General features: G+C 59.1%; 1 protein-coding gene across 7 annotated transcripts in view; it reads right to left on the bottom strand.

The window, feature by feature from the left end:
• ANO1 (anoctamin 1) overlaps positions 1 to 27,901 on the bottom strand; it is a 161,906-nt gene that overhangs the window by 2,229 nt on the left and 131,776 nt on the right. For 5 of the 7 annotated variants that reach the window (XM_067747989.1, XM_067747991.1, XM_067747990.1 and 2 more), the window contains 11 exons: positions 26,625 to 26,702; positions 25,630 to 25,704; positions 22,085 to 22,286; positions 21,800 to 21,911; positions 20,278 to 20,335; positions 18,450 to 18,550; positions 17,751 to 17,896; positions 14,825 to 14,977; positions 7,594 to 7,646; positions 5,400 to 5,584; positions 1,060 to 1,165 (listed from right to left, as the gene is read on the bottom strand). In XM_067747989.1, coding sequence (XP_067604090.1) covers positions 1,060 to 1,165; positions 5,400 to 5,584; positions 7,594 to 7,646; positions 14,825 to 14,977; positions 17,751 to 17,896; positions 18,450 to 18,550; positions 20,278 to 20,335; positions 21,800 to 21,911; positions 22,085 to 22,286; positions 25,630 to 25,704; positions 26,625 to 26,702 — 1,269 coding nt within the window. The remainder of the gene's footprint in view (positions 1 to 1,059; positions 1,166 to 5,399; positions 5,585 to 7,593; positions 7,647 to 14,824; positions 14,978 to 17,750; positions 17,897 to 18,449; positions 18,551 to 20,277; positions 20,336 to 21,799; positions 21,912 to 22,084; positions 22,287 to 25,629; positions 25,705 to 26,624; positions 26,703 to 27,901) is intronic. The other 2 variants (XM_067747994.1, XM_067747993.1) reach the window with 1 other exon arrangement.

Below are 27,901 nucleotides of genomic sequence, written 5' to 3' on the forward strand. Positions count from 1 at the left end.
CGGAAGGTGCTGGTGCCCCCCCATCCGCCATCACCTTGCTGGGTCCACGCTCCCCAGCTGTGGTGCGTGCTGGCCGCTAAGGCTCACAGAGGCTCGTCTCCAGGGAACCGTCCCCCCAGTCTCCCTGTTCCCAGCCTGGATGGTTGCAGCCAATGACTGGCCAGGTGGGCAGACTAAAGGCCCTCTTTTGCGTCAAGGTGGGCCCACGTGTGTGGTGGGATTCATGCTCCAGCCCAGACACCCTCCCCGCCGAGCTCCGTGCCCCCAGCCCCTTGCAGGGCCTTCCCTCAATGACCGGCTTGCACCAGAATCCTTGACTCAGGCTCTGCTTCTGGGGAACTGGGCCCCAGACGCTAGTTCTGGCTCCAGAGGGTTATGGAAAGCTGGCGGACAAGGCAGTGGGGCCTCGGGGGCCGGAAGCCCTGCCAGGGGCCACACTGTGTAGAAGGGGCAGGGCTGGGGCTTGAACCCAGTTCCTGGATTCCAGGTTCTGGGGGCCACACAGGAGGGCAACCCCAGCGTGGCCTCCCCGGCTGGGACCTCAGGGCCGCATGCATCAGCCACTCCCCAGTCTGGGGTCCTGTCCACTGGGAATCGCTCAGGCCTCAGAGTTAGCCCCACTCCCCAGAGACTGGGCCAGGCGGGGCCAGGTCCCCTGCCTGCTGCGGGGGGGCAGGGGAGCGCTGGTGTCAGCTGGGAGCCCACTGCCCTCCTGTCCCTCCCTGCCAGCCCTGTCCACTGGGGCACGTCTCCTGCTGCACAGTGACAGGGGAGACTGAGGTCTCCTTCAATAAAGATGCCTTGCATTTAACTAAACGACCCCAGTCCTTCCGGAACCCCGCTCCCGCCTTCCTTTAACTGAGGAGGGGCTGGGACCTGTCCTTGCCCAGGGCCTGGGGTCACCAGCACTCCCCACCCTTGGGTGCCCAGGGCAAGTCCTCCAGCCTCCGAGCCCCCGACGCCAGCCAGCTCCTGTCCTCCTGACCCTGTTCTGGGCACAGAGCACCTCCTCGGTGCCTCGATTCCCAAACCTTCTGGAAGCAGACAGGACCCTCGCACCTGGAAGACGATGACAAAGGCCAGCCGGGCGGCCAGGACGGCCCAGAAGTCCTTGGAGACGTCGTACTTGTGTTCCGACCATGGTGGTTCCCGGTAGTCTTTGTACCTGCAAGATGGAGTTGGGTCTCTGAGAGGAACTGGGGTCTGGCTGCACCGAGGGGCTTGTGAGTGTCAGGAAAGCCTGAGTCGGACCCTGGGCCAACTGTAGGAAAGCACCCTCCCTGGAGGAAGAGGCCCCCCTCCAGCCCACTCACACGCCCAGGGAGTCTCCCCATGTTGGACGGGGTGCCGGCACCCACGTGGGCTGGGCAGGCCAGAGGGGCGTCCCCGTAAGTCCAGCTGTGGGCCCACAGAAAGAGGCTCCGGGACCATCTGGTCCAGGGGTTCCAAACTTTTGAAGGCAGTGGAGCCCATTTTCTAAAAAGAAATCCCACCTGAGACTCTGGTAGGTCACACAAAGCAAGTGGGGCCTCCCTGGTTGAAGAGGGGTGGGGTCCCTAAGCCTAGAGACTCAACCCACCCCCCATCACCCACAAAACTCCAGGCAGGGCTCCCTGAAATCCAGGTCTCCAGTCTCGACCTTCTCTGTAGGGGAAACTATTGGAAAAAATGAAACGTTTTCTTCAAGTAGCCCTTGTACGACGTTAACCATACAGTTATTGTGGTCAGGGCACCAGGGAACTGTCCCCAGGCCCGCCCTGCCCCACGGGGCCCAGCGCCCGAGGGGCATGTCTCTCCCTCTCCCAACTGTTAGCTCCTTATCTCCGTGTAATAAATACCAGCCCGGCCCTCTTATCACTTCCAGACATTGCCCATGAGCGCCTGCTGGGAGACAAGTTGCTTACTTCCCTGGCCCCCAAGGTTCCACCTCTGTCCCTTGTGCAGCGGGAGTGGTGGGTGCCTCCTGGGCTTTAGGTCTGCCTTTTTCTCAGAGGCCCAGAGATGCCTGATGTGGGGCTGAGTGAGGATGAGAACCCGGGTTCTGTCCCCACCAACCACCCCAAAATTTGGGAGGTGCTTGGTTTTAACGGGGCTGACCCCCTCTGTGTGGGAAAAGCTTCCCTAAAGCCGTGTGAGGAAGTCATGGCCGGGGCGGTTTCTAGGTGCTGGGCTGCAGCTGTGCCCTGCTGGTTACTGAAAAGCTGAGGCCCAGGTGGGGAGACCAGGAGAGGAGGCACCTAGCTCTGTGGGCACAGGCCTCGCATAGACCCAGAGCCGGCTCCCGCCTTGCTGTGCATCCCTGCGCCATCGCTTGGCCTCTCTGGGCCTCGGTCTGGCATTCCCTCACTTAGTCATGTCGCAAGTATTTATTGAGCAGCTACTGCATGCCCCTGCATTCCAGGGGCAGAGCTTGCGGGGGGCACAGACAGGGCCCCTCACCCACAGAGCTTTGTGTCTGAGGGAGCTGGATGGGAGCCTCGGAGGGCCTGTTCAGAGCTAAGCTGCCAACCCCAGAGACAGGATTGGGCTGGGAACACACCCTCTGGTGCCAGGTGCTGAGCCACGCAGAAGATGCACCACCTGATCTCCGATGGGAACAGGCATCCCCTGTTCTCCCAGCGTCAGAAGCCACACACATTTTCTCTTCCCTCTTCTTTCTGTTCTCAAGGCCAGTTGCACCAGGATGCTGGGAAATGTGTTTGGGTCACCTGGCAAACTCCTATGCATCCCTCAAAGCCCACTTACATAAGAACCATCCAGATGCCAACCCCCACCACCTGCACTGACCTCTATCAGAGATGATCTTACAGTTTTCCTTGCTTTGCTCTTGTGCTAAGCCTGCCACCTCTCCCTGGGGAGAATAATAATGCCCTCTCTGGGGTTGCTGTGAGCATTCAATGAGACCACGTCTGTTTCAGTGCAGGAATAAATGGTAGCCAGCAGGGGTCACAGCGCTCAGCTCTGCTAAGCTGCCTCTCCCATTCCTGCTGCCCCAGGCTGGGCTGGGTGCTGCTCCTTTGGGAGGCAGCTTGACAGGGGAGCGGCCGGCAGCACGGAGCTCACGGCACCTACAGCACTTAATAGTGGGCAACGGTTGGGTGGGCCTGGCTAAAGCCTGAATCCCAGGGAGCAGAGTGGACTGGCCCATGGCCTTCCTTCTCTGTGGGGGTAAAAGTAACAAGGTTCTCACTTAAAAACCAGGTCTCTGCTCTGCCTCCTTGGCCTCCCCCTGCGTGGCCAGGACTCCTGACCGATGCATGGATGGGGAGGTGCTTCCGGGGGCTGGATGCCCGATGCCCGATTCTTACCCAGGAAACACCAACACTGACATTTCTGAGGGAATTTATAATAAAATGACCACCTATATCCCTGCCTTCTTTGTTCTAAATCATTCTTCCTCTAAAATTCATTTTGAGTTAAATAGGTCAGCCTGAGTGTGTTCTTGGTGTGGGATGTTCAAACAGAGCGAGAGAAGTGCAGCGCTGGCTGAGAAGCGGCAGGGGTCCTGGACCGGAAGCTCGGGGGTCTCTGGGGCCCGTGCCTGCGGAGGATGGCGAGGGAGGGACCTTGAGTCCCTGCCCTTGACCCCCAGCTCTCCAGGCAGACCCTGCCCGAGGCGACCACGCAGGCAGGGGGTTGAAGCAGATCACCTGGGCCTTTCCTGTGATGTACGTGCTCACGTACATGTGCCTTGAAACATGCGGTGGGTGGGATTCTGAAAAGCGGGAAGCATGTCGTGTTGCCTGTTTGTGTGTCACCTGCCCTTTCTCGTTGGCAGGCCTGGCTGTACCGGGTCCCAGAGTAGGTGTGGTCCCTGCCCTGACACAGAACACACGGCACGTCGTGTAATTTCTCTTTAAGCACTCGGGGTCAGCCGGGCACATCTGCTGTTGCAAAGCCCTCAGTAGCACCTGTGCTGGACAGGTCTGCCTGCCTGTTCCAATGACCGCACGCGGTGCTGGTTTTCCATTTCTTGGGCCAGTTTTTTTTTTTTTTTGCAAGCAGCCACATGCCACCGCTAGTTGCTGTCAGCACCCTGGACCCTGGCAGTCTCCTCCGCTTCCTGCTACTAGGGCAAGGGTATGAAGACAGACAGGTAAGCTTGCTAGAACTATGGGCAAAGTAAGAGTAAACAGCCTTGGGGTAGATCATCCGCCCTATGCAGAAAGGGCTGCGCGTCATCGCGTGGGTTTGTGACACGTGCTCTGGCCCTTGCAGTCTTTCGTGTTCTGAATCTCAGCTGGGCTGGAGGCGGTGCGGACTGCCCACAGATGCTGAGTGTGCCCCACTCTGCCTCCCCGGTCTCAGCCTCATGGCAAAGCCCGTGGCCAGTCGCTCCACAGTCCTCTGTTTCTTGACCCGGGATGCCGTGCCCCTGCCCGCACCTTCAGCCCTACCGTCCACGTTTCCCTTTACGCTTCACGCTCCAGAACAGGCTGCAGTTTCCCACCCACAGACGCCCCTGCTCACCACTCTTCTTTTACCCGCTTTGCCCCTCCCCTTGGAGTGACCCCTACTGCCTCCACCCTCTACCCGGGCTTCCGGCTACTATCACCCCTTTAACTCGATCTGTTTATGCTTCTGTTGTCCCTGCACAAAGTCCCTGGGCAGCAGGGATCATGTGGCCCACGCCCGAGCCCCAGCCCTGAGCCCCCGGCCCCTAACCCGGCCAGGCTGGCACCTGGAAGATGCACAGCGAATAGCCAGGCCTGGCTCTGCCCCTTACTCGTGCCCCCACCCTCTTCCCCGCCTCCATCTTTCCTGGGGTGCTACCTGCCTGCCCTGAGTGTCTGGCCAGCTGATGGGGCCCCGCAGGTTGGACCCTCTCAGACGTCTGTTGCTTTTGCCTGCCCAGCACCCAGCACCCCAGTTTTCCTTGGGGTGCCCCAAATCTATGGCTATGACCCCATACCCTGGCACACGACCCAGACCTAGCCAACAAGATCCCCGCACACTCTGGCAACAGTGATTGGTTCAGGAATGGGCCTCTGACCCGAGACAGGTCATTGAGACTCAATCCTAGGACTTCTGCTGATGGGTGGGAAAGAAAGCCCCCCTAGTGGGACTGCTGAGCAGAGAGGACTGCTGGGGGACGCTTACTGCCTGTCAGGAAATGACGCCCACATGCAGGAATGTATAAAATCGGGGAGGCAGTGTCAGGATGGGGCCGGATGACAAGGCAGCCCCTGGATCCCGCCACGCCGGAAGCCTATCACGGACTTCTTAGTTAAAGAACTAATAAATCACATCCTACCCCCACCCCAGGGATATTTTTTTTTCCCCCTTGAAGCAAGATTAAGCTGTTCTGTGATTTGCCCTGAAAGAATCCTGGCTTGAACTGGGGTTTTCGCAGAAGCCCACCAAATGGGGCTCCTTAAAGAGAGCTGCCTGGGCGGTACCTGCAGATCTGCACCTCGTAGCCCAGGTCTAGGGGGTCGTTGGGGGCCGTGCCATTCTGGAAGTCGCTGACGTTGAAGGAGGAGAGGGTGTGGTTGACGAAGCCGTGCATGGTCCCGTTCTCACTATACATGTAGAGGTACACCAGGCGAGGGATGAAGTCCGACGTGAAGGAGATCACGAACGCCTGGGGCGGGAACAGAGCCGTGAGTGCGGACGCCCGCTGGGAGGGGGAGGGGATGTACCCCACCAGAGCCAGGGCAGCGCTGGCCCTGGGGCCTGGCCACGTGACCCAAGTTGGCAAACATGACCCCATGGCCTCGGCTTGTCGAGTGACAAACGAAGGGTTGGGGGCATTCCTGTCGGCCCCTCCAGCACCTTGAGGAGAGGGCCCGGGGGCTGGGAACAGGGCGCCCCTGAACGAGAAGGCTTGGGGACCATGCTGGCTGCCTCTCACTGGCTGTGTGGCCCTGGACAAATCGCCTGACCTCTCTGTGCCTCCATTTTCTCTTGTCAAACAGGGCTAACAGCGCCCGCTCTAGGTGCTTCTCCTTCCTGGCTTGTTTGAAAGAGAGCGAGGCAGGGAGGGAAAGTGCTTTGTGGATTGTGAAGTTCAGACCCAGCCCACCCTATTCTAGAGCAGTCCCCGGGGCAGCGCAGTGTAAGGCCAGTATCAGAGCATGGACCCGACGGCCTGGGGTAAAGTCCAGCTCTGCCTCTTGTTGGCTGTGTGACCTCGGGCAAGTCGCCTGACCTCTCTGTGCCTCGGCTGTATCACCTGCAAGATGGGGCAATAACCCTCTGCCTCCATGGGCCGTGTGTGCACTCGTGGGTGGGTGCACTGAATGGGCTTAGAAGGGCCTGGAGCATTCTAGATGCTCAATAAATGTTAGCTGCTATTATTATTATTGTTGTTGCTGGCTGCTCTCACGAGACGTCCAGCTTGTTCCTAGCTGCTCTGCTCTCAGCGCCCCCATGCTCATGCCCCAGAGAGGCTGTACCTTGGTGTTTCCAGCCTCTCCCCATCAAAATGTGCCCCCAGCTCAGCCCGGGTCGGGGTGCGGAGCTGTCGCTGTCCAGTATGCAAGCTCAGCCCACGGCCTCCCTTTATAAGTGGAGTTTCAAAGCCTTAACCCAGCGGGACTGGTGGCTGACAGGGAGCTGCCAGCCAGCAGGGAAAGCAGGTCCAGGGCTCTGAGGGTCCCTTCTCCCGGGCCGAGCATCCCTTCCTGTGCCGTGGGGACTGAGTGTCAGGGCCTCACTGTGACCCTGACCCAGCACTGTGACCATCTGCTCCAGGGAGCTGCCCGCCCGCCCCCCGCTCCATCCCCGACCCTACAAGGCGCAGGGTGGCAGCTTCTGGGGGGCTCAGGCTTGGCCGGCTGGTGGAGGGGTTGGGGTCACAGGGCTGAGGCGTTGCAGACCCCCCTGGGGTTCTCGTGTCAGGAAGGCGTGGACCAGATGCTGGGGCAGGGCCGTGGAGCGCGGGGCACTGTCCTCAGCGAGCTTGTGTGTCTGTGCGTGCCTGTGTGCGTGTGTGGGCGACTGGCAGGTTCCTCTTCTCTCCGTGTTTCAGGATTTCTCAAACTTTCTTTGAAGAGCGGGCATGAGTTTCACATAAAGGGGGAAAGTTAACTTTTTTTTTTGGCCGTGCCGCGTGGCCTGCGGGATCTTAGTTCCCCGACCAGGGATCGAACCCGTGTCCCCTGCAGTGGAAGCACGGAGTCTTAACCACTGGACCTCCAGGGACGTCCCAAAATTAACTTTTTTTAAAAAGAGCAGAAGAGTTGCTAATGAGGAATCTCCGTGTCTCTCTCTGTCTCTGTGTCTCTGTGTGTCTCTCTCTCCCGCCCTCCCTGTCTCTGTCTCTCTCCCTCCCTGTCTGCCTCTATCTCCTTCTCTTGTTTGTTCTCAGGACTTGGGAGAGAGGGGACTTAGGGGCCAAGGTGGGCACAGTGGAGGGTTTTGCCCCCGGTTGCAGAGAAAGGTCGAGGAGATTTTGTCATTCCCACCAGAGCCCGCCCCACCCCTCAACAGGACCAAGGGATGCTTCTGAAGAGGAGATGCTCCTGCCAGCTGGGAACCGCTCCGAGGCTGGAGGTACGCACCAGCTCTCTGGAAGGGGAAGGGGTGCCCGGCCGCAGGGCAGCTCGGCCGGGCTTCCTGGCCGAGGTCCTGACGTCACCGGTCACTTACGTTGATTATGACGGCAAGCTTCCCGATGCCTCTGAGGATATCGTACCAGATGCCTGGGGGAAAGGGAAGCACAGGTTTAAAGACCCCCTTGCCCTGGCTCTCAGTAACTCGGGCTAGCAGGCAGCAGCCCGGCCTTCGCAGGGGCCGGTCTGGTCCTCTTCTGGGGCAGGTCAGACACGTGGTAACAGGGAATAGTTTGGGGAGGACCTGGGGGAGCCTGGCTGACAACGGAGCCCGTGGCTTGTACTGGCTCGTCAGCTGTTTGTAAGCAAACTGTGTAGCTTCTCAAAGAGATGCTTAGAAACACCTGGTCCCTGGTTCTGAACAATCTCCCGTGAAGCTGCGTAAACTACTGATCGGCGTGGATGGAGTAGACAAAGAGGGAGAGACAAAGATTCAGTTTGGACGCAGCTCCTGCCCCAAAGAGCCCACGCAGCAGTAACTGGAGACTGAAACCACGAAGTTTGATGTCCTATGAATTTTCCGTAGCTCTAGTGCCAGGAAAACTGAATTTAGGGACAGGCCAGATGCAGGGCGAGTGTCAGGGAGCAAAGCCAGGGCCCCCGGCTGGTGAGGCTGGGACCATGGCCTGGGTATAATGACTGGACAGCAGTGCGGTACAAACCATTTCCCGTCTGGATGCCCCCTTGTTCCCATCACCCCAAGGTGCAGCACTGTAGCTCATCGCAGGTGAACAGAAGGATGGTCCTTTCTGAACCAGAAAGCCCAGGACAGAAGCACTTTATCCAGGGCTAGCCCCACTCCTTAGGGCCTCAATGCTGCGACTCCTGGAAGGGCGCCCAGTGCCCCTGCCCCCAACCTGACCGCGTTCCTATGAGGCTAGCACACATCACGGAAAAGCTGGGGCTTGAATCCTGTCCCAGGCACTCTCTCTCCCTGCCTGGAGCCAGACCTGAGTGGTGACAACGGCACTCCTCAGGAAGGGCTGGAGGGGACAGTGGCCGGTGGTGGGGGGCTCTACCAGGGCACACAGAGCTGCTCATGGGCGTTCCTGCCCTCGCAGTGAGCGCCCGTCTCGGGAGTGTATGCTTGGGGGTCTGCAGAGACCGCAGGAGTTCAGGCTCATGTAGCCCAGAAGCTGGAAGCCGCAGGCTGGGACCCAGCACCCGAGGTCTGCCGTGAGGGGGCTCCCCAGCCGCCGCCGGGTACCACTCCACGAAGCAAGCATTCACGCTGCCCGCTGTAGACCCTTCTGCGGGGCCTCGTGGGAGTGACGTTCACCTCCCTGCCCATCAGCCGCCCGTGCAGGCTATCACCGAACCCGAGATGTGAAGTTCGTCCCGGTTCTGTTGGGTCTTCCCACGAGGGCAGCGGTGTTTGATTCACTTTCGCGCTGGAGCAGTGGCAGGGCGGTCCCGGGGCCTGCACGCCTCGGGGCGCTAGGTCCACCACCCTTCCCGTCTCTCCCGAAGGAAGCACTCGAGGTGCAAGTGAGCAAGAGGCAGCTCCTCGGACGACGCATCTGTACAAAGTCAGCGCTGTGCAGGGCCCACCCTCACGGCTGGCCGCCTCGGGGGCTGGGAGCCCTTCTGGAGACGCCACGCTCCCGGGGAGCACATCCTTCATCCCTCCTGGGTCTAGTACGCAGCCTGGCACGTGGGGCTGGGTGCTGTTGGCTAAGTGTTGGCTGAGTGACTGTATGAACGCAGAAAGCCCTTCCAACTAGGCTTCACGCCCGAGCAGAGGTGGCCACATCCAGGTGCATGGGTGTTTCCTCGAGCTTGTCCGCTACTTAAAAAATGCTGGTGGGAATGTAAATTGATACAGCCACTATGGAGAACAGTATGGAGGTTCCTTAAAAAACTAAAAATAGGGCTTCCCTGGTGGCGCAGCGGTTGAGAGTCCGACTGCCGATGCAGGGGACACGGGTTCGTGCCCCGGTCCGGGAAGATCCCACATGCCGCGGAGCAGCTGGGCCCATGAGCCACGGCCGCTGAGCCTGCGCGTCCGGAGCCTGTGCTCCACAACGGGAGAGGCCACAACAGTGAGAGGCCTGCGTACCGCAAAACAAAACAAAACAAAACAAACTAAAAAATAGAACTACCATACGACCCAGCAATCCCACTACTGGGCATATACCCTGAGAAAACAATAATTCAAAAAGAGACATGTACCACAGTGTTCATTGCAGCACTATTTACAATAGCCAGGATATGGAAGCCAGGATATGGAAGTGTCCATCCTCGGATGAATGGATAAAGATGTGACACATATATACAATGGAATATTACTCAGCCATAAAAAGAAACGAAATTGAGATATTTGTAGTGAGGTTGGATGGACCTAGAGTCTGTCATACAGAGTGAAGTAAGTCAGAAAGAGAAAAACAAATACCATATGCTAACACATATATATGGAATCCACGGGAAAAAAAAAAAGGGTCATGAAGAACCTAGGGGTAAGACGGGAATAAAGACACAGACCTACTAGAGAATGGACTTGAGGATATGGGGAGGGGGAAGGGTAAGCTGTGACAAAGTGAGAGAGTGGCATGGACATATATACACCACCAAACGTAAAATAGCTAGCTAGTGGGAAGCAGCCGCGTAGCACAGGGAGATCAGCTCTGTGCTTTGTGACCACCTAGAGGGGTGGGATAGGGAGGGTGGGAGGGAGGGAGACGTAAGAGGGAAGAGATATGGGAACATATGTATATGTATAACTGATTCACTTTGTTATAAAGCAGAAACTAACACACCACTGTAAAGCAATTATACTCCAATAAAGATGTTAAAAAGAAAGATACAATGCAAATAGAAAAAAAAAATGTTGACGGATGTTCACAGACCAGGATGACGTGTTTTTAAAAAGCGAAACTTGCTGCTTCTAAAGGGGCCTCAGCTCTGGGTCAGCAGCGGGCTGGCATCTCCAGGACGACAGTTGGCCGTGGCTGGCAGCGGCGCCTCCTTCAGGCCACACAATGCACTGCAGGTTTCTCTGTACCAAGGCAACTCCTTTATCACCACCAGTTGCTTAGAGAAACATTTATCCAAACCCAGACCTGACTAAAGTGGGGAGACAAAAAAACCCCGAGGGTAGGGTGTTTCATGGGAACAAGCACGCCTGCTGTGTATGTTTCGTCCACTCCTTCTTGCGGCCCCGCCTGGCCCCGAGGGCTCTGAGCTTGAGGACTCCGAGTGGGGGGCCAGGGTGCCGGTGAGCCTGGCAAGTTGAGGTTTCCGGGCAGGGGGCTGCCTCGGGGGGCGGCTCCTGAGCACAGCAGGAGGAAATGAGTCTGCGGCCGGCCCAGGCCGCGGCCCAACGGGCTGAGACAGGTGACAACAGAAAACGGGGCTGCTGAGGTGGGAGATGGATGGGCCAGCGAGGGCTTTCCACGGCCCGGGGCTGAGCCGGGCTTCCAGGTCCCGCAGTGCCTTTATGTCCGGGCCGACGGTCCTCTGTGCGATCCCCACTCCAGAACCGTGGGCTCCTGTTGCAAAAGTGCAGAACCCGGACGCCGCTCCGGCCCGCAGGATCACCTCTTCTGGAGCCTTGACCCTCCAAGCTATTCAGACACACACTGCACTCCAGGATAAGAATCATTGCTCTGACGACCTCGAGGTACAAGGGGCTGATGCTGTTTGGGACAAATCTTGGCTTCGCTTATGAAAATCTCGCGGGGGGAGATGCCTCATTTCCATCGGCCTTCTTCAAGGCATCACTGCTGTCCCAGGAGACCCTAAGCCCCGTTTCCAAGCACACGTCAGGGAGGTGTTTAGACGCGCCTGTCAACTCTCAGCACCCGGGAGCCGAGCTCAGGCAGAGTTCCTCACTCGGAAGGCTCTGAAGAATGAGCATGAGGGCAGGAAGCATGCTGGTCTGGAGTCAAAGGTCCAGGACTGCGACGCTGGAGCCGGTTCCCACGTGCGCATGCGGCTGGGTCACTGCAGCCACTCACCACGCCCCCCCTCTCCAGGGCCAAGCAGGGCAGTCGCGGCGCCTGTGCTTTGTGGCAGAGCTTCCTCCAGACACCCCTGGCGGCGTGGGTGCAGGTCATGGGGGCCACTGGGGCCCTCTGTCCCCTCAGGGCCCTGCACGGATCACAGGAGGAATACAAAAGCCTCTTCAAGGAAAGGTTACCGTGGAGGAGACCATAAACAAACCCAGATTATGCTCCAGCTGACCAGGCAGGAACCAGGAAGGGAGCAGCCAGTCCGTAAGGACTGGGAATGATCGAGGAGCCGCGATCAGAAACCCTGAGGATACGATCCAAGCCCTGCTCGTGGTGGGAACGACAACGCCCACCAGGGCCGCGGAGGGCCGGTGGCAGCGTGGCGCCCTGGTGCTCCCTTCCACCCTGGGGGGCTGCAGGCTCTGGGTGCTGCTACAGGACACGGCCACGGCTCTGCCAGGCACAGATGCCAAAGCAAACTCCAGCCGCCGTGGACACGCCTGGGGCCTCCGGGCGCCTGAGAATCGGGCCTTTGTAAGCAACAAGTGGCGGGAGGCGACGCTCTTTTCTTCACGGCCGCTGGGCACGGGCTCAGGATTCCCAAGGACTGTCCAGGGAGCGCCTGGTGGGATGACCGTCTGCCCCATGCAGGCCTCAGGCGTGCACCTCACGGAGGTGTGCCGGGAGGGGCCGAGGGCTTGAGCGCTCCACTTCCAGCTCAGCTCCGCTAACCACCTGGCCTCAGTCTCCCCATCTGGAAAATGGGACCGAGGATTTGCCCCAGCTTCCCCACGAGGCTCCTGGGGGGACTCGACAGCTGAAAGCCCCAGAGAAAGTTCAATGCCAGGCACAGCTCTCTGGGGTCGTCCTCAGAGCAGGGCGGGGCACGCTTCCGAGAGCCCTGGGTGCCGCGTCTCCTCGATCTCGAGGCGGGGATCTGCAAACACGGCCTGTGGCCCAAATCAGTGCACGGCTGGTGTTGTTGGATGACCCACGAGCAAAGAACAGCTCTTGCATTTTCAAGTGTGAGTGAAAAAAGCGTGAGAAACTTAGCCTTTCGGTGAGAATTCTGCACATCACCTCAGTCCACAGAGACAAAAACGTTTACTCTCCGGCCATTCATGGAAACGTGAGCCGGGCTCTGACTCAGTGCAGCAGCAAACCCACTGCTTTGCACCGCTGTCCCCCCCGGCCCTGTGGCCACGGCCCTCCCGGCTACGTAGGGGTGTGGTGTGAGGGGCGAAGGCTCGCTCCAAGGCCACAGATGAGGCAGAATCAGGGAGCCAGAAGGGACTTCACAGGGCCAGTGAGTTCTGGGGCCTTAAAATCTTTTAAAATCATAAACGAAGTCTAGGACGGAGGACATCTGTTTGCCGGGTCTTTGCTGACTGTCTGGGTCGTCCAGATAGGAAGGAGAGACTAAAGTGTCAAAACACAGGGCGATGACCTCTGTACTGCAGCTGGGCTTAGACGTCCCTCCTGGTGGAACAGCGAGCGTGCCTGGACCCTCTCTAAGCCTGGGGCCGGCAGGTCACATCACGGAGCCCAGAGCACAAACGTGAACCAGGGGAAATCACTGATATCTGAGCGCATCTGAATCGTGAGAACGGCGATTTCATCCGGTTCAACCCGAGAGGCTGCACCGTGTAAAGCCGGACTCCAGGCTTCTCGGGGGGCGGGGGTGGATGGTGGAGAATCAGTGGGCCTGGCATCATCAGCGGGTGGGGGCCGCACCATGGGGCCCCGCACGGGCCAAGGAGCCCCTGGCTGGGGATGCAATGGCCTCAGGGGCGTTTTCAACGAGGGCGACCCAATGCCAAGGGCGAGAGAAGGTTTTGGAAGGAGTGACGAAGCCCCTGCATTTTTGCAAGATTATATTTGGGCTACAAAAGCCCAACCCAGACTTCTCTGGTGGCGCAGTGGTTAAGAATCCGCCTGCCAATGCAGGGCACATGGGTTCGAGCCCTGGTCCGGGAAGATCCCACGTGCCGCGGAGCAACTAACCCTGTGTGCCACAACTACAGAGCCTGTGCTCTGGAGCCCGCGAGCCACAACTACTGAGCCTGTGCACCTAGAGCCTGTGCTCTGCAACAAGAAAAGCCACCACGATGAGAAACCCGTGCACCGCAACGAAGAGTAGCCCCCGCTCGCCACACCTAGAGAAAGCCCGTGCGCAGCAACGAAGACCCAACGTAGCAAAAAATAAATAAAAATAAATAAATTTATTTAAAAAAAAAAGCCCAACCCAAAGATCTATCTCGCTGGTGTGCAAACCTTATTTTGGTAAAATGACAGATAACATCCCTAACACACAATTCAATCTTGTTTGTTCTAGGAACCAGCACAGAACTAGCACAGGTGCTGTTGTAACTAAAATTGTGTTCAATAGGAGATAAAACAAATATATTTTGTAATTTTCCATCTCATTTCAAGATAAAATCCCAATAAAGACTTTTTTGTTTTCACCCTGAAAATTGGGTTCTGGATTAAGTTGATTCCCTTTAAGATACGATGAGAATCGTCCTTGCTGGTGGGGGCTAGCTGTGGCAAAGGCGTGCATGGGGCTCTGAGCCCTGCCTACTAGATCCCTCCACTCCTGGACAGACGGGCACCCACATATGCTTAAATGCCTCTGGTGACGGGGAGCTCACCACTCCACAAGGATGTCGGTTCCACTTTTGACACCTTTGACTATTCGAAAGTTAGTCCTTATGCTGGTGTTAAACGTCCCCCAACCCCAAGCCCCTCTTCCACGTGGATGAGGAGCGCCTTAGTGACTTGGGGTTAAAAAGCCCAGGCTGCTCTCGGCCCTGACCCAACAGGCAGGTGACACGATGCTCTTCCTTCATTGCTGGGAGGGGGCTCCCTCCTTCCTTTACTCTTCTGTGAACGTTAAATGACTAAACGATACCCTCTGTAGGAAGGCACTGCTGAGCAGCTACTATGAGCTGGTCTGGCTCTGTGCTCTGGGGCCACGCAGACAGCCGGGGAGGGGCAGGGGTGCTGAGGGCCACCAGAGGGAATGTACCTTGTGGGCCTCCTGGAGCAGCACACCGGGGAGCAGCTCTGATATCCGAGCCACGAGCTCCTTCCCAAGTGTTCTCTGCAGCCCACACATCTCAGGAGTTGGCAGTTCGGGGTGGGGTGGAGAGGGGCCTGGAGGCCCTGCATCCTCACCCCCCGCCCCATCTCTGACCCTGTCCCCAGGGCAGGTGCAGTGAGGAGCCCGGGACCCCACTTTGCTAGCTCTGCCTCTGGCTTCCGGGGAGCTTCCCAAAGCCCAGTATGTCCTCCAACCCCAGCGCCCAGGGCACTCACCGATGTCCTTGGCTCTGACGGCCACCGGCCTTCGGAGCTCGGTGATGAACTTCTTGGCGTCCAGGCGTATCTCAATGATGTTGTTCAGCAGCGCAAAGAGCGGGGCCAGCGGGAAGGACGCAACGAACAGGGTGACAAAGCCGAACTGGATGACTGCAGAGAGGAGGGGACGGCGGTCAGCATGCACTGTCCCTGTCCCGGGATGGCAGGACCCCCGCCCCACGCCCCCGGGTCGGATGGGCCCTGCCTCCCATGTGTAAGAGGGGATCTCGGACACGCCCAGCCCGGGAGGGAGCTGTGGGCAAGGTTCCAAGTTTTGCTCTGGACCTGAGTCTTGTCTCTTGAATAAAGGCCGTGTACTCACTTATCATATGTCTGATCTTAAAAATCACCAGTTAACGGGAAAAAGGTGCCCGTGAGCACAAAGGCCCAGCCTCAGTCACCCTGTGTGCGGGCCGGGACGGTGCCCTCGTGCTTCCTAGGACCTGGCGGGCCCGCGAGCATCACTGCGTCTCCAACAGCCCCCAGCGCCCCCCTCCGTCGGGCCCCGGGGAGCCGGTCGGGGACCGCCGCCCACTGTCTGGACAATCTCGCCCCTCTGCCTCCCTGCCTCACTGTCCCTCCTTCTGCTCATCATGGGCCGGCGGGGCAGGTCGGGGAGAGGGTGCTGAACGGAAGTGAGTGGAGGAAGCTGGCTCAGGGACTGCACAGCCGGACCTCGCCCAAGGGCGCTCGGTGCCAGGCGGGAAACAGGGAAGCCGGCAGAATGTGGCCCCGGGCCCAGCGGGCTGAGCGTGACCACTGTTAGCGCGGCGGGGTGCCTGGAGGCTCTGTGTGATCCCTCGTCCCAGAGCCACGTCCCTGGCCCCTCACGTGCCCCACGGGGGCTCCGCGCGATGCTTCTGTGCATGCTGGCCTCGCCTGAAGGCTCTGGAGATGATGGACGGGATGGAGGCCACCGGATAAGCTCGGCGTTGGGGCCAGGGGGCTGCTGAGCCCCGAGGCTGCGGGTTCCCCGACTCCCGAGTGACACTGCCTCCCCTTGCAGGGACAGCAGTGGGGAGAGCAGCAGGAGGCGCGGCTGGGTCCTGCCCACTGGGCCTTTTCTTCCACCTACCCCATCCCAGCCCGAGTCGGCCTGGAGGAGACGCCAGGCACAGGACGGCTGCTCCGTGGGGGGGCAGGAGGCGCCTCCCCCAGGAATTTCATTTCACTAAACCCCAGAGGATCCAGGACTCTCCAGCCACCATAAAGATTAAAATCTGGGGACTTCCCTGGTGGCATTCCCAGGCGGTTAAGAATCCGCCTGCCAATGCGGGGGACATGGGTTCGAGCCCTGGTCCGGGAAGATCCCACATGCCGCGGAGCAGCTAAGCCCGTGCACCACAACTACTAAGCCCACGCGCTGCAACTACTGAAGCCCGCACATCTAGAGCCGGTGTTCCACAACAAGAGAAGCACCCGCTCGCCGCAACTAGAGAAAGCCTGCGCGCAGCAACGAAGACCCAACGCAGCCAAAAAAAAAAAAATAATAAACTTAAAAAAAAGTTAAAATCTGGGGAAACGACCGACTGCAGTCTCTCAGCGGATCATAGGCTGCTGTTCTCGGTGTCCGTCCGCCCACGGGGTCAGGCAGTGGAGACCCTCCTCCCAGGCCCCACGATGAGCATTAACAGCCGGGCAGAGGGCAGGCCTGGGGAGGCGGCACCCACAGGGCGGGGAGCTGCCTGTCTGCCTCCGGTTCAGCCTGGATTTGATTCCGGGACGATGTCACCCAGACGCCACACCATCTCCTTGTCTTAAGTCTCAGAGTGTTATGGCACTGGCGTCCGGGAAGCTGGGAGTGACTTACTGGGACCAACTCTGCCAACAGAGGGAGGGACGCACCCACGGTACAATTAAACAGAACCGCTCCTGAAACCCAAGGCCACCCCACCCCTGACCAGCCCACCCTGCAGACCAGTCCCTGGCTGGTTTGCCCAGGTGCCTGTTAAAACGCAGAGTCCTGGGTCCCACTCCGTGCAGACCAGGATTGGGCCTGGGAACCAGCATTGAATTTTTTTTTTTTTTGCTGCACTGCGAGGCTTGAGGAATCTTAGTTCTCCGGCCAGGGATCAAACCCGGGGCCCCGGCCGTGGAAGCCCAGAGTCTTAGCCACTGGACCGCCAGGGAAGTCCCCCAGCATTTAAGATAAGCTGTCCATGGCGGTTGGGGGCACGACACTGGGGCCCCTGTGCGTAAGCGTCAGCCTTCACTCGTCCATTCATTCGGGGAGCACACACTGAGCACCCGCTGTATACCTGGGCCTGTGCTGGGGCAGGGGGCACAGCAGTGAAGAAAAAAGACCTGCTTTCGTGGGGCTTTGATTCTACGGGACAGGCAGATGGCGGAGGGATGAGAAAGGGTTGGGCGCTAAAGGTACCGGCTGTGGTGAGAACCAGAAAGCAGGGGGAGAGCCTGCCCCTTTTAAACCCTGCGGTGGGGAAGACCGCTCTGGTGGGGGACATTCCGAGCAGAGCCCTGCAGGAAGGGGGAGAGGGAGTGACGCTCATACCAGGGGAAAGCGTTACGGGCAGGGCACAGCCAGCGCAAAGGCCCCTTGGCAGGCGTGGCCTCTGTGAGTTTGGGTAACAGCAAGGAGGCCAGCGTGGCCCAAGTGGAGGGAGAGGTAGGAGGTGGGGTCAGGGAGGCTCCAGGTGGCTGCCACGCAGGCCACACCTGGCCTGTCCCCTCTCTCTCTCGCCCCACTCCTGGGAGTCATGTGCCGCCTCTGGGCATCCTCCCATCCAGCGGCACAGCTGCAGGTGACACGGCTGAGTCCTGGGTGTGTCCCGCTCCGTGCAGGGACCGCAGCGAGCCCCCGGCGGCCAGCTGGCCCTTTTCCGTCCTGCCCCGTCTCCCAGGACAGGGTTCTCCCGTCACTCACTCATCTCCATGTACTCCGGGGTGAGGCCCGCGAAGGGCTCCAGCGTGTAATCCACCTCGTACCGCTGCTTCTTCTTCACGTACTCGTCGTGGTCAGAGGGGCTCTGGTGCCTCAGCCTCAGGTAACGGATGAACTTCTTCATTTTCCTGAAAGACACACGACGTCACCTCGGTTGGGTTTCCAGGGAGGTGGGCTCGGGGGTCTGGCACCTCCAAGCTGTTTTGCCAATTCTCTGAGCCCTCGCGCGTTCTCAATCCTGAACTAACATCTTGGCGATGACCCCTCTGTTGATGATTTCCTTTGCCGTTTTCCCCAGGGGCAGGGGGCAAGCATCACTGCTCTGTTTGTGACATGAGGAAACGGAGGCCAGGGAGGGTCCCTCAGGTGTCAGGGGTCTGGCCGGCCCCAAGCAGACTTGGCTGCCTTGGACCATGGAGGCTGGCATGTGGGTTTGGGGCCACCTGTGGGTACCCTGCATCCTCAGCCAGTTGGGAGCAGGGGTCATCCTGGCCTCGTCCACTAGGGGTGGCTACTGCCCATCTTCCTCCCGTGTCCTCACCACCTCCCTGTTTCCGGTGCCCCCACCCTGGTCCAGGCCCCGCATCACCTGTCACCCAGACTACTGCAAGGGCCTCCCGAGCGCCCCAGGGCCCCGATCTCCCCCTTGCTCCGCCGTGACCTGAAGCGGATGCTACTCACGGGATGCCGATCTCAAACAGGTTGTTCTGGATCAGCTGCTTCCCCAGCATGATGATGCTCAGCTGGATACACAGCTCCATCAGGCAGCCCCCCGGGGCGCACTGCGGCAGAGAACGGGCGTCAGCCCCCGCCCCCGCCCCGCCTACCGGGAGAGACCACCCCAGCTCCCAGCGAGGGGAGGTCGGCCCTCGTGTCCTCCACATCGAACCCCCGGAACCTTGGAATGGAACCTTATTTGGAAATAGGGTCTTTGCAGATGTGACCGAGTTAAGATGAGGTCGCGCTGGCATAGGGCGGACCCTGCTCCGATTGCCGGTGTCCTGATAAGAGGAGGAAACACACAGGCACACTGAGGGGAGGAGGCCCCGTGAAGACCAGGCAGAGATTGGAGAGGCCCATCGATGAGCAGGGCGAGGCCAAGGATCGCCCGCGGCCGCCAGAGCTGGGAGAGAGGCCTGGAGGAACCCTCCCTGGAACCTTCGGAGTGAGCGTAGCCCTGCGGACACCTTGAGTTTGGACTTCTGGCCTCTGGACCCATAAGAGAATAAATCGCTGCTGTTTTAAGCGACCCGGTCTGTGGTATCTTGTTACAGCAGCTCTGGGAAGCGAGTACAACCCGGCCAACAGGCTCTCGGGGCTGCAGCAAGGCTCAGAGCGGAGCACACTGCCAGGGAGTAGGCAGCGGCGGGGCTGGGTCTCAGGGCTGCTCCTGCCCCAGGGCCATGCAGGCTAGGGCCGTGCAGCTGGGCAGCCGCGGGGTGAGGGAGCCGGCCACCCCTCGGAGGCCTAATGCCCTGTGGGTTTGTACCGGGGGCCGGGCAGGCCATCAGAAGCTTAACTTGTCCAAGTGAAGGGAACTCAAGGGACACTGGGTGACACTCTGGGGCACAGCTCACTCCTCTCTGAGTCCTGAGCAAAACTTTATATACCATTACCAAATAATTTATCTGGGACAGCCATCAATCTCATTAAAAAAAAACAAAGACGTCCCCCACTTTATTCTACTCCACAAAGGCATTTCCCCAACTTCTCCAACCATTAAAGAGCTTAACAGGGTGTCATCTATGTAAATGATGTGTTGTATAGTGGGGAAGCACGTCGTGGGCTTCTTGCAAACATCCCTTACTGCGGATGAGGCCTATGTCTTGGGATGTCCAGGGGTCGGCATTTAGGTGGTTGACCTTCTAGACTGTGCCCCAGGCAGCCAGATGACCCTGTACCTGAAGCCCACCCCAATCCTCCCCACCCTGTTTCACAGAATCTTTATCAAGAAGACCCTGATAAAAAAGAGCCTTCTTTTCCGATATGCTGAATTATTCTGGAAGTTGGAAATCTGGACTGGTTTCCCTGAGACCTGAAGCCTGGCTTGGTCTGACGGAGCTGACGGAGCAAGTCTGGGGGCCAGGACTCAGCGGCAGAAGGCAGCTGGACAACTCACCAGACCTGGAGTGGCCGGAATCGCTGAGCAGAAGCCCAAGGTCACCAGCATGCCGCTTGGCGGGGAGAGAGGTGGGCATTTCAATGTTAAAGAAAAAGAAGCGTAGCTGAGTCCTGTTTTTGCCTCACTAATTCATCTTAACCAAAGAGAAAAACATTCAAGGTCTTACAGAAAAAGAAAAAAAAAAAAAAGCGGGTGTAACTTTTTGGCTTCCATGACCCTGAAGACACGTTCTCCTTTTAGGGTAATCCTACATGGACAGGCCAAAGGAGATCGAAGCCCCATCCCTGCAGCTGGAGAACAGAGCAGGGGTCTCTCAGGGCAGGGAACCGTCAGGTTTGCTGTGAGGACGGAACCAAGAAAGCGGAGCAGCGCGTACGATCTCGTTACCTCTTCCATCCGGAAAGAACGGAAAATGTACACGTAGTCGCCTGGGCGTCCGACAAACCTGCAACAATTGGGGGTCATTCAGAGAGGGGAGAGCGGGCTCGGGGAGACCCCCAGGTGGGGACTGGGCCGTGTCATGATTCCCCAGGTCAGAGCCTCCGGTGTCTCACAGGCTCTTCCCTCCGCCCGTGTCACCGACTAAGAATCACCCACAGGGGTTTTCTGTTGGTCGAACGTTTGTGATTCCCAAACCAACAGGTGGGTAAGAAAACACAGCTTCAACAGGAAACCAAGAGGCTGAAGGGCAGATAGAGGGGAGGAGCCCAGGAAGGGAAGAAGGTACAGCAGCCTAAGGGCAGAGGGCGCTACCCGCCATGGCAGGGTCACGGAACCACGCTGGGGACTGTGGACCGGCTGGGGTGCGGGTGGTCCCTGCGGCCGCCTCTCAGCCTCCTGTGGGATGAGGGAGTAGGGGGCCTCTGAGAGCCTGCTCCGATGTGGGTGCTCTCAGCGGGGCCTGGGCACCTCGGCCCAGCTGCAGGACCCCAGGGTGGAGTGGTACTTATAAATCACATCATGCCAAGGAAGGTGACTTCCGAAGGGGTTCTGGGATCAGCCCTGCCAGCCTCTAGGCGGAGGGGTGGTGGGGAGTCTTGATGGGTGGGCCACAGGCCCCGATAAACCCAGGACGGCTCCAGAGGGTCAGGGCATGGGGTTCACCCCCCCACCAGCCTGGAACACCAGCGGCTGCCCTTCCCATATCTTCTCCTGCATCCCTCATCCCCCGCGCTGTGGGAACCCCTGGAACACCAGCGGCTGCCCTTCCTATATCTTCCCCTGCAGCCGTCATCCCCCGCACTGGGGGAACCCTGGAGCTCCTGCAGCCCTCATCCCCCGCACTGGGGGAACCCCTGGAGCACCAGCGGCTGCCCTTCCCATATCTTCCCCTGCAGCCCTCATCCCCCGCGCTGGGGGAACCCCTGGAACACCAGCGGCTGCCCTTCCCATATCTTCCCCTGCAGCCCTCATCCCCCGCGCTGGGGGAACCCCTGGAGCACCAGCGGCTGCCCTTCCTATATCTTCCCCTGCAGCCCTCATCCCCCGCACTGGGGGAACCCTGGAGCTTGCCGCCCGGCATCTCTGCTTCCCAGGGTTCTGTTCCCTGAGCTCCTCAATGTCTAGGGTCCCTGCTTCCCGGGTCCCTGCTGCTTGGGGTCCCTGTTCCCTGGGGTCCCTGCTTTCCAGGGTCCTTATTCCCTGGGCTCCCCGATGTCTAGGGTTCCTGCTTCCCAGGGTCCCTGCTGCCTGGCGTCCCCAACGTCTAGGGTCCCTGCTTCCCAGGGGACCCTGCTCCCTGGGGGCCCAGTGGGAGCCAGGCCTCTCCCCAAACTCGGCGGCAGTGGGAGCCACACTGACTGCTCTGCCCTGGGCCCAGGTGCCTCCCACCTGAAGAGAGATGAGGGAGGGGAGCCTTCTACTGGACTGCGGAAAAGCAGTGTGTTTCAGTCACTGAAGAAGCCCCTACCGGCCTTTGAAGAATGCCACGTAAAAGATGGGGGTGTAGGAATTCACGAACTTCAGCAGGAAAGCCTTGAAGATCAGCCTCTCCTCGAAGCTCTTCTCCGTCTTTGGAACCTCTAGAAGGAGTGAGACACGCGCTGCTGAGCCACTGCTCCGGGCCAGGCTGACCACTTCCCTCAGCTGTCACAGCAGTGAGGCTCAGAGAGGGTGAGTGACCAGCCCAAGGCCCCACAGCCGGAGGGAGGCGACCTGGGGCCGCCTGGCTCCAGGGCTTGGCCGGGGCACTCACCGATCTTGGTGAGCCACCTGGCTATGCAGCCGTACACCTCGTCCAGGAGGATGATGACCACCAAGTTGATGATGACCGCCGTGGCCGTGACAGTGACCCGGATGTTGGACCGCACGGAGGGGGAGGAGTTCATGGCTAAGGCGGCGGCCGTAGAGATTCTGTAGATGATGACGCCGAGGACGATGGCGAAGGTCACTGCGATCTGCGGAGGGAGGAGGGGATGCTCTTGGCTGGGTCCCCTTGGGCCCATCGGAACCTCCCCCGGCTCCCTGGGCCCAGCTGTCCCCCCACCCAGGAGCACTTCCGCTGCAAAACCAAGATGGGTGTTTCTTGTCACCCACCAAGTGCCATGGCTTTATGGGTGCTCACTTCACAGATTAATGAGTGGCTAGGTTCTGTTTTATAGAAGAGGAGACATGTTCAGAGAGGTTGCGCCACCAGGCCAGGTCACCCAGCGCGTGAACTGGGATTTTCCAGGTGTGCCTACCAAGCTTGGAGGGCAAGGTTCTGCCACTCGCTATGGGGCATCGTGACGTCTTGCCCACTGTCCCCGACACGACTTAGGGTCGCTGCAACCCCAGAAGCTGCCTGGCTTGTGTGATGGCAGGCTGACTACAGGGGGGGCTTCCTCCCAGCCTGGATGACCCTGAGTGGAAGCAGTGACGTTCTCCATGCTATTGCAAGAGGTGGGTGGGGCGTGGGATGGTCTGGTCCCACCGGCAACGCTGCAGGCCTGGCTGGGACAGATGGATGGGGTCCCTTCTCCCAACCTCGCCAGGAGCCACCCACACCCTTCGGCTTGTCCCTGGGAACGAGACCCTCATCTTGCCCAAACCACTGTGGGACCAGAACATTCCCTGAAACTTGGACTGGCGGTCGCTTGAGAGGCCGGGCTAGGCTAGGATGACAAGTCTGTTCTGTGTGGAGCCGTGTGTCTGCCTGGGCTCGTCTTCCTTACCCTCCAAGGCCCTGACTCGCCCTGGAAGACCTTGTCCTCACTCTGTCCTGTCCTAACAGTGAGGATGCCTGCAAATCCCAGTGCCGAGGGGACACTGAATGGAGGGCAGTTGTGCAGGGCTGTCACCCGAGCCCGACTACACGGCACCCTCTGTGTGTCCAGGGTCCTGGGCATGTCACTCCCGCTGAGGCTGTGCAGGGCGGCCCAGCCCTGCCAGAACGGCCCCTCGAGGCTCCCAGGACAGCCCTGGAGGGGCACTGAGCCATGCTGTGTGCCTCTGATTGCAGCTTGGAAGGGCTGTGGCTGCTTCACCCCAGAGGGAGGCCACAGCGACGGGCATCTCCCAGGAAGCTCTTACTGTAAATTTCGGGCCAGTAACTCTGTAGCTGTCCATATCTGCGGGCGACTGAACGGTGACCACACATGCCCGGGGAACGTCCCGATGAAGTGGGGGGGCCCTGTGGTGAGGTGTGGGTACCTCTCCCCGCCAGCTGCCAGCTCCCAGCTCCTGGAATGCAGGCTTTCCTGGGAAAATCTCTCACTCCTGCCAAGAGGCCCCTCCCAGGGGAAGGCACCGCCCTGGGCTCTGGAACGTCCCTCCTGCCTGCGTGTGGAGGTGCGGACGGGCGCCAGGCCTGCAGGGTGACTCAGCAAGGTGTCATGGGGGTGCACCGGCCTTTCCCTGTCAGAGGGCCGGTGTACCCCCATGACAAGCTCTATAGCTGTGTCCCCTCCTGGGTGCAATGCCCCCTCTGGAAGGAAAGGGCTGTGAGGGCCAGGGTTTGGCCACTGTGTTCATACGAGCATCTCCAGGGTCGGAGCACGGGGGCACCTTGTAGGTGCTCGACTGCTATTTGTTCGGAGAACGAAGCTCCCGAGTGCAGGACAAAACCGGTTCATCGGTGATGGGGTCCCCAGGACCTCAAGGGCCAGCCAGTTCCCTAACCCGCTGTCCCACCTTTGCGGCAGTGACAATGTGCCCATTTCCCCGCCTCTCTGCAGACAGGGGGGGCCAGGTGCAAGCAGAGGTGTGGGCAGGCCTTCTGGGAAAGCACATTCAAAGAGGGGTTGCCTCCGCTGGCCTCTGTCTCCTTCCCCTTCCTCCTGCCTGGAAAGTGGAGGTGATATTGGAGGTGGGGCAGCCATGTTGTGACCAAGAGGGACACAGGCACAGGACAGGTGTGCAGAAGGCCAGAGAAACCTGACGGAGGTGCCGGACCAGCCCTCCACTGCCCACCATCTTGATCCTTATTACGAGAGAAACTCAAAACCCCCTGAAGACTATTCAAGGAAGTGACCCGTACCACGAGGGCTCTTGCCCGAACTTGCCGTGGCGCAGAAGGGCCCACAGCCTCCCACCTCCTGTCACGCCCTCGCTGGACCTTTTGTGCTGACATCGCTTCTTCTCTGCCAGGAGGGGCTGAGCCTTGGTGTCTCAGTCTTCCATTTCCCGCACCCCGTCCCCCGTCGGGTGAGCCCCGTGGATGCTCCAGGCAGGGACCACGTCATCCTACATCACCCCGCCAGCACTCCTGTGCTATTTGGGGAGTGTGCTCCAGGACCCTCAAAACACGGCTGGGCCCACTGCCACCCAGTCATCCTGACAGCCCAACGGCCCTCCCCCCACCCCCCAGTGGCTCCCAATCTGTGGTCTTGGGGGTCCCCACCACACATTTCTTTACCTCAGAGACGTCCTTCTTGCCGTGTGAGAGAGTGTTAGGGGAAACGGAGTCCTCCCTCTGCTTCCAACTATTCAGGTTAGGGGGCCTCAGATGCCACCCCCAGTGGAAGACCAAGGCAAGTCCACCCGTGTGTCTCCAAGTTCATACGGAAGGGCGGGGGGTGTCTCAGGGCAGACTGTCTGCCTGGCCTCTGGCCTGGGGAGGGGGTGAGACCTCTGGCCTCCATTTCCTCAGCAGCAGGAGGGGGACAGGCAGGTGTGAGGCCCTCAGGCCACTGGGCACAGCCCAGCCCTTGGTACGCAGCAGCCATGCGGATGACCTTGATAGCAAGGTCATCGCTACAGTGACCACAGGTGGCCCTGACCCATTGTGGGGGGAATGAAAGCACGGCTAGCATGGGCCTGAGGCCTTCCAGGGATGCAGCCCAATTAACTGGGGATTAAAAGCCCCTAATAGAGCCGGTCACAGTGTTGGCAATTCATTCAAATCAGCAGTGTCCGGATGAACCTGGCGTCACCGGCCCTCCGTCACCTGAGTGGCATCGTCCTGATTTTTGTCCTGTGTGTTCTTCACTTACTGGTTTTCTTCAAAAGCCCTCCGTTTTGTCTTAAATAATACCTGCGAACTCCTAGGTTTGAACGACTAGTTACTTATATGCGTCACTCTCAGAACGAAAGATGTGTGTCAGGGACCAAAGGGAACCACCGCACGGGCCCCAGGGCTTGGGAAGCCCCCTGGGGGTCACTGCAGAACCCTGGCCCCTCCCCAGTTTAGGGGGCTGGTGGAATCCCCCCACCACCCTGCCTAGCCTGGGATGAACACAGCTGCCACGTGGATGGCTGGCCCCATCCAGGTGAGCACCGCACACCTTGGTACACCTCCCTCCTTTACCTCCCAGAGCTCACCATGAAGATGATGGAGACCAAATTGGTGAAGTAGGCTGGGAACCGGTCTTTCCAGGTCAGCTTCACCTTGTCTGTCTGCAACATGAACAGGGCTGGGTCAGCGGTGAGGACCATCCCAGCGGAAAGATGTGTGTGTGCACATATATATGGGCGTGAACAACTTGGACAACAGAAACACGGTTAAAAAAAATGATGATGAGCGAATGCAAACATCTGGCATCCGGGGCCTTATTCCCGATGAAATGCTGCTACGAAATGATAGAAATAATAGTTGTCTAAAAAAGTGAGTCCTCTGTGTACGGGGTGTGATGGTGCCAGAGGCTTTTCTAAATTGGATGATCAGACCCCCGTCTGGGAGAAGCCTGGACTCCTTTTCGTGGCTGAAGGTCTCATTTCCAAGGCCAGAAGATCTAAGCTGTTTTCCTTCGCCACCCAGACCATAATAGTAATTTTCCTTTGCAGAGCAAGTTGAAACAAGCCACCAGCACTCTAAGTTCAAACGCTGCCCGCCACGTAGCAACGGCGGAGAGCGGGGACACGTGGTCCGAAGGCTCTGGCACAGGGACAGCAGGGTCTGGAGGGACCTGAAGTGGACGCTTGTTGCTAACCTGGGATGTTTCAAGAATGGGGTGGATTTTGAACAGGAAAAAATGCATGGACGAGGTCAAAGAATGCTGGCAGGCATGACACCCGAGGCCACGCATTCCAGGGCAGGTGGCATGCGTGTTAATGAGACCAGGGACCACTGGCAGGCAGCTGTGACAGGCACGTTTCACAAGCTCCAGAGACAGCCGAGCTCCCCCCACAAACCCACCACAGCCATGCAGAGACACCTCAACACACGTCACAGCCCGTGGGTACCGAAGGAAGGCAAAGCAACGTGGGTGTGAATGTTAAAAGGATAATACAGCAGTCAGAGTCGGTTGAGGAAAACACAGTGGACTTCGGTCATCTGCAAACACTCAAGCCTCGCGACGGCCCGACGTGACATGTACCAGTTTCACCCCCGCCATGGCTGTCTTAACCCTCTGCCTCCATTTGTTCGCTGGCTCCTCTGGAAGGTGCCGGCGCTTCTGGGGTGGGTGGAGGAAACAAGAGAGCACCGTGGGGTGAGACCGCCACCCAGGCTCCCGTCGGCCCCCTGGGCAGCCAGCACACCCCTGGCTGTGCCGGTGGCTGGGGCTGATTCAGGCTCTGGGCATCTTAAACCCATCAGAGATGGCAGAGACCCACATTCTAAAAGAAAGGCTGCCACAAAGGTAATGGAAATGAAAACTGCAGCCTGGAAGCTCGGTGGGCTCCTTGGGGCCCCTCTCACCAGACGGTGGCCGCAATTCAGACGGTGCGCCTTATGCAAAGGCGAGGGTGACCCTGAGCATTTTACGCGAGCGTGAAGGAAGCCACTCTCGGAATCCTAACACGGCAACGAAGGGGCGGATCTTTTCTTTCCTAAACAAATTCGGTACCATAGCTGGGGGAAAAATTAAAACCACGAAGTTGGGAGCCAGGGAAATGGAGGGGAAAATCAAGAGAGGGTGTGGCCCACGGAGGCATTCAGGGCCTGGCGTCACCATCAGAGGCTGGCAGAAGTGAACCCCGACCTTTGTTGCTCTTGTGATCAAAGAGCTCGGGTCAGTGACCGGGAATCTGACATGGCTGCCCAGGCCCGGCACTCGGGCTTGGTCGAGCCCCTGACTTAAGTGGATGTGACACGGGCCACTGAGCCCTTTTTTCCTTAGGAAGGAATGAAATCCCATCCACGTTCACGCTACGAGGGGCCACCGTAAAGCCGTGGGGCGGACTGTCGGGGGGCGAGGATGCTGCACTGCACGCGGGTCGTGGTGGCTCACCATGGGGGCCTGGGGGCTTCAGAGCAGCGGCGACCACGCCTCTCCCTTTAGGAGAGGGGACGCAGCCCATGCGGGGCTGTTGGAGCCCTTGGTTCAAGGCCACAGGGCGGCCGCGCGGAAGGCAACGTGCTCGGGACATGCGTTCTGATGTGTTAAGTTAAAAGGCCAGTCTCCTCATTTGGGGTGAGGACTCACGCTTTTGTGGTTATTTTCTCTGCACCCTCGGTCCCTCTCAGACTCTGAGTTCAGGGAAGTGCACCCGCTTTCTGGCTGCAGGAGGACTGAGCTGGACTTTTTGCTCTGTTACGGGAACTGGGGCCTGAGAGGGGGTTTTGCTGCACCCACTTTGCCCCTCCAGAGAGGACTTTTGATAATTGGGACCCCCAACCACTCTGTACCAGCAAACTCTGTCCATGGGACAC

This window comes from Pseudorca crassidens, chromosome 9, assembly GCF_039906515.1.
Source record: "Pseudorca crassidens isolate mPseCra1 chromosome 9, mPseCra1.hap1, whole genome shotgun sequence".
NCBI lineage: Eukaryota > Metazoa > Chordata > Mammalia > Artiodactyla > Delphinidae > Pseudorca > Pseudorca crassidens.